The sequence below is a fragment of the Equus asinus genome, chromosome 28, assembly GCF_041296235.1.
Source record: "Equus asinus isolate D_3611 breed Donkey chromosome 28, EquAss-T2T_v2, whole genome shotgun sequence".
Lineage (NCBI taxonomy): Eukaryota > Metazoa > Chordata > Mammalia > Perissodactyla > Equidae > Equus > Equus asinus.
In genome coordinates this window covers 38,243,129-38,256,481 of record NC_091817.1, presented here as the reverse complement: position 1 = coordinate 38,256,481, position 13,353 = coordinate 38,243,129, and the positions used below count along the sequence as shown (strand labels likewise).

At 42.6% G+C, this 13,353-nt stretch overlaps 1 protein-coding gene across 6 annotated transcripts in view; it reads right to left on the bottom strand.

The window, feature by feature from the left end:
- PDPR (pyruvate dehydrogenase phosphatase regulatory subunit) overlaps positions 1–13,353 on the bottom strand; it is a 46,618-nt gene that overhangs the window by 20,558 nt on the left and 12,707 nt on the right. For all 6 annotated transcript variants that reach the window (XM_014829143.3, XM_070500211.1, XM_070500212.1 and 3 more), the window contains 4 exons: positions 2,286–2,367; positions 2,025–2,188; positions 972–1,093; positions 76–193 (listed from right to left, as the gene is read on the bottom strand). In XM_014829143.3, the coding sequence (XP_014684629.2) occupies positions 76–193; positions 972–1,093; positions 2,025–2,188; positions 2,286–2,367 (486 nt within the window). The remainder of the gene's footprint in view (positions 1–75; positions 194–971; positions 1,094–2,024; positions 2,189–2,285; positions 2,368–13,353) is intronic.

Genomic DNA, 13,353 nt, shown 5'->3' with positions numbered 1-13,353 from the left:
AGCTGAAAGTCTTCCTTCTCAGAAGACAGAACGGGGGCAAGGAAAGAAGATGACAAACAAAGTGCAGGTCCTCACTTGGTGTGTTGCTCTGCAGAGGGGTCTCCAAGGGGCGAGTCAGAAGGTAGAAGTGTTCGCAGGCATGTAACGGGATACTAACCGGCTCCTCGTTGGACAGACCCAGCTCGTATGCCCACTACAAACGGACAGATTTATTTGTGGGTGGGGAGAGGAAGAGAAAGACAAATGAGGAGCTTCAGCCACTTGAAAAGAGTTAATTTCAAGTGGCTTGTGTGTGCTCCTGCTACAACGTCAGGTGTGGGAAGCCAAGTTTCAGCCTGCTGTAGAGTTCAATTTGGATGGGGAACAACACTATACTTTTTAAACCATAAAAATTACTTTTAGATCAAAGGAAGACAGATTTACCAGCTAGTAAAATAAGCTCATGGGGAGCAAATGAGGCCCTTTTAACAAAATGCCTGGCCTCAACTACAAACTCCAAATACCAACCATAAATGAACTTCATATGGCAAAAAGTATTCCTAGGTCACCTTAAGATTCAGAGTGGAAGGCAAGGGACCAATCTGCCTTAAAAGTAGGAGCAGCTTAGTGTTCTGGAAACTGAATCCACGCTCCTGACAATATAGAATAGCCTAATACTTTATGTGCTACGTTGTAGAATGAAATGAAACACCACAAAAAGACCCAACGCCAAGGATTTAGGTCAATGCCCAACTGTTCGCTGGCCTTCCTGATCAGCATAGCACCAATTAACCCAAGGTAGAGGAAGGCAAAGATCACAGGTGCTTCTATTGGAGGGATACAGGTTTCTGATTTGGAGTAGAAGAATTCTGAGTTTTCCAGTCCAAACAGTGTGGTCCCTGACACCTGTTTAGTCCACCACAACATACCAAAAAATCCCAAAGATAAAAGTTAAATAAAAAACCAGTGACCCAGTATTGTTGCTAACCTACCTGACCAGCACAGTTGACAAAATACTGGCATTGGATTTGTCCTTTATCTGTCTCCACGCCAGTAACTTGACCTTTTTTGACTATTACATGAAGAACACTTGTCCGGTCATAGATCTGAACACCTGTTCCAAGGTAAAGAAAGAGTTGATGTGTCCATCCTGATGTTCCACAGCTAAGGCATCTACAGCAGATTCTCAACTCAGAAGAAACACTGAAAAGGCCAGGTCAATGCTTTAACTTTAAAAAACAAAAAACTCCTAGGAACCACATCCTGAGACTCTGCAAATGGATCGTTTACAAGACTGAAAATAGCAGGCCAATTTAAAAACTGATTTTAGGGGCTGGCCCCATGGCTAGGTGGTTAAGTTCGCATGCTCCAATTCAGCGGCCCAGGGTTTCGCTGGTTCTGATCCTGGGCACAGACATGGCACCGCTCATCAAGCCACGCTGACGTGGCATCCCACATAGGAGATCCAGAAGGACCTACAACTAGAATATACAACTATGTACTAGGGGGCTTTGGGGAGAAGAAGGGAAAAAGAAGATTGGCAACAGATGTTAGCTCAGGTGCCAATCTTTAAAAAAAAACAAAACCATGACTTTAGGACACAATTAAATTCCAGGACTATAAAAGGGGCAGGGAAGAAAAAGTCAAATAGGGCATCTTAAATCCTACTCTACCCACATCATGAATCAGTTCATCCAAAGTGTCTAACACTGTGGACACTGATTAGTTTTCCCTCATTCATTCCAATACTGGGACATGATCCAAGCTGTGGATTAAATCCCCAGGTGTGCTCTAATCTTGGTGCTTCTCGGGTCCTGTGGGGGAAAATATTCCAGTCTGAAGTGCATTAATCAGTACTAATAGCATTTCCTTGGAACTTTAATAAGAACAATGTGGCCCTGAGGAGAAGTATTTAACAGACATTATATGTTAAAACAAAAATTTTAAGAACCAGTGTCCAAAAATGGAAGCTGAGTTGGTGTTATTGTATACTGTGAGACAGGTTCTTACGTAACTTCTACCTTCCTAACCCAAAACCTGCTTACCATTTTGGGAGGCAGCAGTTGCCAGGGCAAGAGCCACATCGGCGGAGGACACCATTGCATCCTCAGGAACATGCATGGCCCCCACCAGGTCGTGCACATTGAGGAGAGGATGAAGTTCGGCCACTTTCTTGGGGGAGATGATCTCAGAAGGGATGCCTATAACACTGCCACAGAACACAGGGGGACAATGACATTCACTCGCCCTCTGGCAGAGGTCAGTTTGACAGTAAAGTCAAGACAGGCTCCTAGCCTCATACGTACTTCAGCCTTGAGTTGATGCGCTTCAGAGAGATCAGCCGATCCTGAGTTTGGGCCAGAAAGATCGAGCCTGTCCTTACGTAACCTGTAAGAAAAGTCAGCCCAAAATGAGACAGTCCAGGCCAAATATAGGGTGGCAGAGAGGCAAGCCCACTAGATTCTAAGTTAGAAGAACTGTGATGAGTCCAGGGACTGCCACTGGCTATTCTTGAGCAAGTCGATTAGATTCCTCTGAGCGTCTGCGGAAAATCTAAAGCACACCAGACGCACTAACACAAAGGTTCCGTTCCCTATCCAGACAGTCTCAGCTCGCAGTTTTGTGAGGATCAAATGAGATTCTAATGTACATAAAATCGCTCCTACAATAAAAGTGAAAGATAGCCTTGCTAAAATATCTTTTGGGGGCAAGGATGAAGCCTAGAATGCGTCTCTGTTCTTTACCTTTTTAGGCAATTTCACTTTTCTCCTCCTAGTTTTGGTGGGAGCGTGACCCTTGGTGAAGGCTACTCACAACATCAGCCCCCAGAAGGCTGGCCCCTCCCCGTCCTTCCCCAGTACAGCCAGTGGGCACGTGACCTGAGCTCAGCCAATCAGACCCTCCTGGAATACTGGGTCTTGAGCAAGTAGGTGAATGGCTGGAGGTCACTCATCTCAGGAGCAGCAGCGTCCTGGCCAGGCCATCCCAGACCCGTGTTCCAGCTGAGGAACTGCCGGCTACTCGAGGGGTCCCCACATCCTGGCCTCCATGCTGCCTCCAGCTGGTGGCCTCCTGTCAACTCTAAAGGCCCCCAACAGTCTTCCGTCAAACTCCTTTTTGCCCAAGTTAGCCAGAGGTGACACCTGCTGTCTGCAATCAACACACCTGATACAACCATTCTTACACTTGGGGCAATGACAATCCTCCTGAATGCAATTACTCTTAGTTGTTATGAAGAAAAGGCTGAATCAATCAGGTATCTCTTAACAAGGAAGTAGAGTGAGGACAATTTAAATATTTCCTTAATTTCTTTTGAAAGCATCAGACATACAGGCATACCCCGTTTTATTACGCTTTGCTTTATTGTGCTTCTCAGATATTGCATTTTTTACAAATTGAAGGTCTGTGACAACCCTGCGTCAAGCAAGTCTATCAGTGCCGTTTTTCCAACAGCATTTGCTCACTTCGTGTCTCTGTGTCACGTTTTGGTAATTCTTGAAATATCTCAAACTTTTTCATTATTATATTTTTTATCGTGATTTACGATCAGTGGTCTCTGACATTACTATTGTAATTGTTTTGAGCCGATACAATCCATAAAATGAAAGTTTGATTGGTCTGGATAGAAGATCAAACCAGCCACAACATTCCCTTAAGCCAGACTCTAATCCAGAGCGAGGCCCTAACTCTCTTCAGTTCTGTGAAGGCTGAGAGAGGTGAGGAGGCTGCAGAAGAAATGTCTGAAGCTGGCAGAGGATGGTTATGAGGTCTAAGGAAAGAAGCCGTCTCCCGACACAGACGTGCAGGTGAAGGAGCGGGTGCTGGTGGAGAAGCTGCAGCGAGTTATCCAGAAGATCCAGCTAAGGTAATTAATGGAGGAGGCCACACCAAACAGCAGATTTTCAATGCAGATGAAACAGCCGTACACTGAAGAAGATGCCATCTAGGACTTTCACAGCTACAGAGGAGAAGTCACTGCCTGGCTTCAAAGGACAGGTTGACTCTCTTGTTAGGGGTTAATGCAGCTGGTGACTTTCAGTTGAAGCTGATGCTCATTTACCACTCCAAAAATTCTAGGGCCCTCAAGAATTATGCTAAATCTCCTCTGCCCGTGCTCTATACACGGAACAACAAAGTCTGAATGATAGCACATCTGTTTACAACATGGTTGACTGAATATTCTAAGCCCACTGCTGAGACCTACTGCTCAGAGAAAGAGTCCTTTCAAAATATTACTGCTCATTGACAATGCACCTGGTCACCCAAGAGCTCTGATGGAGGTGTACAATGAGATTAATGCTGTTTTCATGCCTGCTAACACAACACCCATCCTGCAGACAACAGATCAAGGACTAATTTTGACTTTCAAGTCTTATTATTGAAGACATACATTTTGTAGGGGGCAGCACAGTGGTGTAGTGGTTAAGTTCATGTACTCTGCTTTGGCAGCCCAGGGTTCATGGGTTAGGACCCCATGTGCAGACCTATGCACCAGTCATCGGGCCATGCTGTGGTGGCATCTCACATACAAAATAGAGGAAGACTGCCACAGATGTTAGCTCAACTACAATCTTCTTCAAGCAAAAAGAGGAAGATTGGCAACAGATCTTGGGTCAGGGCCAGTCTTCCTCACCAAAAAAAAAAAAGAAAAGAAAAGAAATACATTTTGTAAGGCTATAGCTGCCATAGACTGTAATTCCTCTGATGGATCTGGGGAAATTAAATTGACAACCTTCTGGAAAGGATTCACCATTCTAGATGCCATTCAGAACATTCATGATTCATGGGAAGAGGTCAAAATATCAACATTAACAGGAGTGTGGAGGAAGTTGATTCCGGCTCTCATGGATGACTTTAAGAGGTTCAAGACTTCAGGGGAAGAAGTAACTGCAGACGTGGTAGAAAGAGCACGAGAACTAGAATTAGAACTGGTGGCTGAAGATGTGACTGAACTGCTGCCATCTCATGATAAAACTGTAACGGATGAGAAGCTGCTTCCTATGGATGAGTAAAAAAAGTGGTTTCCTGAGATGGAATCTCCTCCTGGTGAAGATGCTCTGAAGATAGTTGAAATGACAACAAAGGATTGAGGGTATTACATAAAGTTAGTTGATAAAGTAGCAGCATTTATTTGAGAGGACTGACTCCAATTTGAAAGAAGTTCTGTGGGTAAAATACTATCAAACAGCATTGCATGCTATGGAGAAATCGTTCATGAAAGGAAGAGTCAATTAATGTGGCAAACGTCGCTGCTGTCTAATTTTAAGAAACTGCCAAGGGGGGCGGCCCCATGGCTGAGTGGTTAAGTTTGCGCACTGTGCTTTGGTGGCCCAGGGTTTGCTGGTTTGGATCCTGGGTGTGGACCTACGTACCGCTCATCAAGCCATGCTGTCGTGGCATCCCATATAGAAAAACTAGAATGGCCTACAAATAGGATATACAACTATGTACTGAGGCTTTGGGGGGAAAAGAATACAAAAAGAGGAGGATTGGCAACAGATGTTAGCTCAAGGCCAATCTTCCTCAGCAAAAACAAAAACAAAAACCCCCCAAAAAACCCCAAAACTGCCATAGCCACCCTAACCTTCTGCAACCACCACCCTGATCAGCCAGCAGCCATCAACATCAAGGCAAGACCCTCCACCAGCAAAAAGATTATGACTCACTGAAGCCTCAGATGACGGTTAGCATTTTTTACCAATAAAGTACATTTTTTAACTAAAGTATGTTCATTAGTTTTTTAGACATAGTGCTATTGCACTCTTAATAGACTACAATATAGTAAACATAAATTTACATGCACTGGGAAACCAAAAAATTCGTGTGATTCACTTTACTGTGGTACTTGCTTTAGTGTGGTGGTCTGGAACCGAACTCGCAATATCTCCGAGGTATGCCTGTATGCATTTTACTGACATGACAAGAATGTCCCAGTTTAGAGAACTGAAATTTCAGAGGCTTTTTTTTAACACTAGGAGATATAGCAGACTAGTGCAGTGATCCAGGCCAGTGACTTGTGGCTCATGACTCTGAATTTCACCATCAGACAGACAAAGGGTTCAGCAGTGATTTTCTACTCACTAGCAAAGACTACATCTAGGAGAATACCACTGTATATGAACCTACAGTATCGATCATGTTATCCTATGTTAAATCACGCAGCCCGAAACAGACCTACGTATCCAAACAACATATCATCCATTACCAAGATTAAAAGTCCACTGTTTTGCCCGGATTTCTAAAGTTTGGTCTAACACAATTCTGACACGTAATTTGCTGACAAACGTTAAGAGCCATAAAACAGAACTTTCACAAGTCAATAAGAAAAAAAGGTGACATAAGACATTAAAAGGCAAGTCAAAGAAGAAATAAAAATGGCTAATAAATCTATGAAATAATGTTTAACTGAAAGAGATGTAAATTAGAATCTGATAACTTTTTCCATCTCTCAGATTAGCAAGAAGTAAACTATCGAAAGCTGAGAAGACTGGAAAGACATACACACTCTCACACACTGACGGTGAGAGGGTACAACTCTTTTGGAGGATGGTCTGGCAATATCTATCACAGTTTAAAATACGCACACCCTTTGCCCAAATTGTCCATCTTCTAGAAATCTATCCTTTATAAATAGCAAGAGAAAATAAAGATATACAGACAAGGACTTTTACTGAATCATTATTTATAAAGAGGAGAAAAACCTATAAATGTCAGGTAATGGGAAAATGGGTAAAAACTATGGAACACACATACTATGGAACATCACTCTGCAGTTATAAAAAATGGAACAGACGTATGTGCTGATTTGGAAAGCAGCCTACAATACCCTTTAACGATTATTAAAAATGTTACTGTATTTGAGGGAAACATGAAATGAACACAAAACAGAGAAATAGGGGCTGGCCCCGTGGCCAAGTGGTTAAGTCCGCACGTTCCGCTACAGGCGGCCCAGTGTTTCGTCAGTTCATATCCTGGGTGCGGACATGGCACCACTCATCTAGCCACGCTGAGGCGGCGTCCCACATGTCACAACTAGAAGGACCCACAACTAAGAATCTACAACTATGTACTGGGGGTCTTTGGGGAGAAAAAGGAAAAAAATAAAATCTTTAAAAAAAAAAAAAACAACAGAGAAATAATTCCAGATACAAAGAGCACATGATCAATTGTTACACAAATAGCACTGACAAGAAGTAACATATAAATTTGGAGAGACAAGACCCCTGTGGGCTGGATGGTCTGGAATGGACACTGCGTGAAGAACTGATGTATCAGGATATTTAAGGCCGGGCAGGATTTGGACAGCTTGAGAGAAGGAAGCAGGTAGTTATTGTCTAACTTTGAAAACATAAGCCAGTATATTGGGTCAGTTCAAAGAGAGGAGCCCTGGAGCTGAACACTATGACTTGTCAGTTGAATTTCAATTCCAGGTAAGTCAGTGGTTCTCAGGCCCACCTGCACATTAAGAATCACCTGGGGAGTTTTAAAAAGTTACATGGGCCTGACCCCGCCGATTCTGATTCCATGGGTCTGGGGTGCAGCCTGGACACAGGTAATTGCAATGTGCAATGATTCTTTCTCAAGCCTGGAGGCACATCAGCTGAGAAGCTTCAAAATTATACATGCCCAAGGCCACACCCCAAACCAACAAACTGAACTATGAACTAGAATCTTTGAAGATGGGGTCCCTGCACCAGGACTTTTTATTTTTTATTTTTTTAAAGATTTTATTTTTTCCTTTTCTCCCCAAAGCCCCCCGGTACATAGTTGTATATTCTTCATTGTGGGTCCTTCTAGTTGTGGCATGTGGGACGCTGCCTCAGCGTGGTTTGATGAGCAGTGCCATGTCTGCACCCAGGATTCGAACCAACGAAACACTGGGCCGCCTGCAGCAGAGCGCGTGAACTTAACCACTCAGCCACGGGGCCAGTCCCACCAGGACTTTTTAAAAGCTCCGTAGGTGATTTTTTGGGGGGGAGGTAACTTTTCATTATAATTCCAAACTTAGGGACAAGTTAGAAGGCCAGTACAAAGAGCTCCTGACACTCTTTACTGGGAATCACCAATTGTTTGCATTTTGCCTTCTTTATCATTCATATTCTCCCTTCCTCCCTCTCTCCAAATACAGACTTTTTTTTTCCTGAAGCATTTGAGAGGGAGTTGCAGACACTGTGCCCTTATTCTTAACTATTTCAGTGTGCATTTCCCAAGAACAAAAACATTCTCTTATAGAATCACAGTAATCAAAATCAGTGAATCAACACTGATACAACACTAATATCTAATCCAGAGTCCATACTCAAATTTCCTACATTAATTGTCCTACTGATGTCCTTTACAGCTCTTTGTGCCTTCAGCCCAGGATCTAATGCAGGGTCTGGAACCGCATCTAGTTGTCATGTCTCTCGAGTCTTCTTCAATCCGGAGCAATTCCTTTCTTTCTCTTCTTGACCTTGATATTTTTGAAGAGTCCAAGTCAGGTGTTTTGCAGAACACCTCTCACTTTGGATTTGTCTGACAGTTCCTCACCATCAGAAGCAGGGTATGCATTTTTGGCAGGAATACTCCAGAAATGATGCTGTTTCCTTCTGTAATGACCGCCTGTCCCACTATTGGTGACGTTAACTGTGATCACATCCTTAAAGTGGTGTCTGCCATGTTTCTCCACTGTAAAGTTACTATTTTTCCTTTTGTAATCAACAAGTAACTTGTTGGAAGATACTTTTAGACTATTTAAACATCCTGTTTCCTCCTTAATTTCATCCAGTAGTGACGGCATCAATTGGAAATTCTTGCCTGAAATAATTATTACTATGATGGAGGCCAAATGGTGATTTTCTAATTCCATCATTCCTTCACATTTATTAGGTGGCATTCCTCACTAAGGTACAGTTTTCCCTCCTTCTCAATTTATTGTTGTACTTACTTTATCAATATGGATTCCTATTTCACACAATGGGTTATAATCCATTGCTCTCATTTATTTTCTTGCTCAAATTATCCCAGATTTGACGAGGAGTCAGTTCAAACTGGCTCCTGTGTCCTTGGACATGTCTCCATGATTTTGGGACCATTTCCTTACTTTCTGGCACAGTAAGAAGTTCCAGGCTCACTATTTGCACTTTCCCAGCCTCAGCCAGGAATCAGTCCTTTTTTCAAGAAGCTCTGAAGCTTCCAGTTAGGTAAGAATGTCTTTTGAAACCAAGATCTGGGCACTAGGTGTGCTCATGCTACGGGGATGCCATTGCCTCTGAGCCCTCTCAGCTGACAAAGCTGGAAATTGGCCCCTTGGGGCTTTTCACTCTTCCTAAAATCCATGACTTGATACTGACAACACCTTCAATCCCAATCCCACACCCAGGAGTCATTCTAGTGATCCTCCTTTCCACATTTGCAACTCCTTCTCCAACCATGAGAAACCTGGCTCCCTTCATCTTCAATATATTTACTCATTTGCTCAATCCTAGAATACACAGAAAACAGAATTGTGCATACCATTGTGAAAAAGAAAGAAACTTGCTGATTCGAGGTCAAGGTTTGTTCACATTTCTTTTTATCTCTGGACTGAGGGTCCACAGTCAAAGTGCTGTGGTCACAGTCCCCCAGGTGAGTTCTTCCCCCTGTGGGGCAGTTGTGATTCATGGGAACTGCAGCTGGGTTCCTTTATTTCTGGTAGGATTCCACTGGAGGTTCCCCTGCTTGATGATTTATTTTATATCTGAATATACAAACTGTTAACATGGTTCTAAAAGTCAAACTACACAGAGTAAACTCAGAAATATCACTACCCTCTACGGCCCCCCCTGCACCCTGTTTTCCCACTTACCCTGTGAAGGTGTTCACCCTCAGGAGTTCCTGCTTTATGTTTCCTGTATTTCCTTGTTTTTTTGCAGAAATAAGTATATACTTACATATTTCTTTATGCTTATTTCTTAGACAAAAGTAGCACATTCTATGTACTTTCTTTATACTTTGTTTTTCTCACTTAACAACATATCCCAGAAATCACTCCATGGCAAGTAGTTCACAGAGAGCTTCCTCATTCATTTTTTTTTTTATTTTTATTTTTTTCCTTTTTCTCCCCAAAGCCCCCCGGTACATAGTTGTATATTCTTCATTGTGGGTCCTTCTAGTTGTGGCATGTGGGACGCTGCCTCAGCGTGGTTTGATGAGCAGTGCCATGTCCGCACCCAGGATTCGAACCAACAAAACACTGGGCCGCCTGCAGCGAAGCGTGTGAACTTAACCACTCGGCCACGGGGCCAGCCCCCCTCATTCTTTTTCCATCTACCTAATAGTCCTTTGTGTGGATACACATTTTGGTCGACCAATCTCGTATGCATGGCCATTTAAATTTGCAATCCTACATTTGCAATTAAGCAGTGTTACAATAAATAATCTTGTGCATGTATATTTTTGTATGAAACATTGCTAAGTGGAAAAAACATGGTATATAATAACATGCTTAATACAATCTCATTTTGGTTAAAAAACATATAGCTGTATACACATACAAAAAAAGGGAGTCTAACGGTATAAATAGAGTGACAACCTTTTGGTGGGTATTCTGTGGGGAGAAAAGATTTTCACATTTTATTTTTTATATTTCTGTATTGTTAATATTTTTATAATTAATATATAACATTACATACATTTAAAACTTTTTAAAAATTTCTTTTAAATCACTAAATAATTTTAAAAATTGATTTGTCACTGACTTGGAAAACTGACTTAATCTCCCTGCATCTAGGTTTCTTCATCTGTAAAAGAATGACCTTTCCTTATTAGTAGGTCAAATAATATATGGAATACTTTCAAAAGATTATTACAATTTTTTAGATTATCACATTCATTCACTTGACAAAAGTTATATCACATGCAAATTGAAGCACTCCAGAAACTAATATTCACACATTCAGGGAATGAGGACTCTTGGAGTGATCCAGTAATTCTGATTAAAAAGTAGTTAACATACACCTCATGTAAATGAACTATTTTCAGAGGATTAGCATATAATATCTTACCATTAAATCTAGGTTGGACATATATCACTTATCTTTATTTACCACTCAAAAGCCATCCACTGAATGAAGTGATCATGGTAGTGCACACCGGCACATTCTGACAGATGATAGAATTCTCCATCAGGGAAGTCCTTAGGTCATCTTTCGCTGCACCATAGGTCAACTATAATGAGGGTGACAGATTGAGGGTGATGCCCCTACACTCCCCTGCCTGACTTCCTCACTGCCCCACAAGCATCAAAGAGAAGTCAGGCCAAATAAGAGGTTCCAGATGGTGACCGAGAATGAAAACTAGGCTAACATACTTTACAGAAAAGAGGCCTATGGCCCTAAGTCCTCTGGAATCCCACCAGCTGAGTGGTGCAAGGCTCAGCAAGCACTAGGAACTGAACCCAAAGGACCGAGAGTGAGAAGTTCCATCTCTGGGCCTATTATGTGGACCCTCTTCTGACTCACCCTGGTTAATACCTGATGATTTAGGTACCCTGTTGCCATCAAATTAAATCCAACCAAAAGGGACTGTTCAATGCCTGTCCTGCCTGTAGCAGGCATCTTTCCTAGTAAAAGTCAGAGAGAGTGTAGCATCAGGAATTACTTTTACTTCATTCACTCTAGAGCCCCTGCCTCACGAAAGGACGCCTGGGGTCAGCCCCATGGTGGAGTGATTAGGGTTTCCGCTTTAGCAGCCAGGGTTCTCGGGTGTGGATCCCGGCTGCAGGCCTACTCCACTCATCAGCCATGCCGTGAAGGCATCCATTATACAAAGCAGAGGAAAACTGGTGCAGATGATACCTCATGGCTAATCTTCCTCAAGCGAAAAAAGAGAAGGATTGGCAAAGGATGTTAGCTCAGGGTGAATCTTCCTCACAAAAGAAAAAAAATGACACCTGGCCAAATTCGATGACACCATGGGGAGTGAGGCACTGGGCAGGGACCAGGGTGAGGCCAGTGAGGTGCCTTTAGCACTCTGTGAAGGAAGCACTCACTCTCAGCACTGTGCCAGCACAGAGTCAGCCTAGGAGCCATGCGTGCCTCACCCCAGCCCCAGCCCTGCCTGTGTGGCCAAGAATATATAGCCTCTTCCTTCCCTGCCTCTACTTCTGGCATCTCCTCTCTCCACTTCCATGTCTATCAAGTCCTAGTTACTAGAAATTCAGTCTTAATCTACAATTTACAAATAAGGTTACGCTTTATGAAAGTGTGAATTATATGAAAGAGAAACGTTATAGAACCTTTTTGATCATAATTCGAATAATTCAAATCTCACCTCCCCTAATTAAAATTACGTCATGTGTCACATAATTTTGAAGTTGGCTGGCTAAGTAAACCATAAACTGTGCTTGTACTATGATCACATGGCAGTCACTTTAGTTGGCAAATAGAAAAGGCTGCTATCCTTTGTCAGGATTGGTCTTGAATTATCTGTGATTTGAATTATGCAAGCTCTTCAAAAGAGCAACCCTCACATACGCAAGTGTCCTGAATGTCATCACTGGGCCTTGCTACCCTCTCATGATAATTAGCGTGGTCACCAAACCGTTTCATCAGCCACAAGACTAGACTCAACTCTGGGCTTCTGGCTAATCCATCACCTTTCTACCTTGTTATTGTACGGGACCATAGTGTAGATTAGTCTTCCTGTTCTTGGAACAGTTCCTACTTATTCCAGTACTATTTAGCTTATAATTCCCTGTGTCCTTTCCCCCTGATTACACAGATAAGGGGAAATATACAGTCATGTGCCACATAACATTTCAGTCAACAATGAAATGCATATACAATGGTGGTCCCTTAAGATTAGTTCCATATAGCGTAGGTGTGTAGTAGGCTGTCCCATCTAAGTTTGTGCAAGCACTGCAGGGGAGGAAGAATCTATACTTGTAGGCTCTGCTGGCTGGTCTAAGAATTAAATTGACATGAGCCAGATTAACAGGAGAAAAACAAACAAAAGTTTAATTACGAGTATACATGGAAGAAACCCAGGAAAACTGAGTAACTTGCCAAAATGGCCAAAGCCCTCACTTTAAATACCATCTTCAGCAAGAGACAAAAGAAGATATTGGAGGTGGGGAGAGTCAGGGACTTCAAAGGGAAGGAAGGCAATTCACAGGTAGGTGAAAAGGAGCAAATGTCTGCAAAACAAGTGTTTGTTTGGCCACACAGAAACAGAAGAACATAGAGGGAGCCCAACAAACAGGCTTCTCTGGGTTCCTCCCTGTCTACCGCCTAGTTCGTGTTATGCTAAGGTGACAGCTTGCTTCCTCAGACAGGGTTTTTTCAATCTGAACTCTTTTAGGCAGTAAAGCGGGAGGTAACAATAAAAACTTTCTGAGTCTTTTGTTTCTTAAAA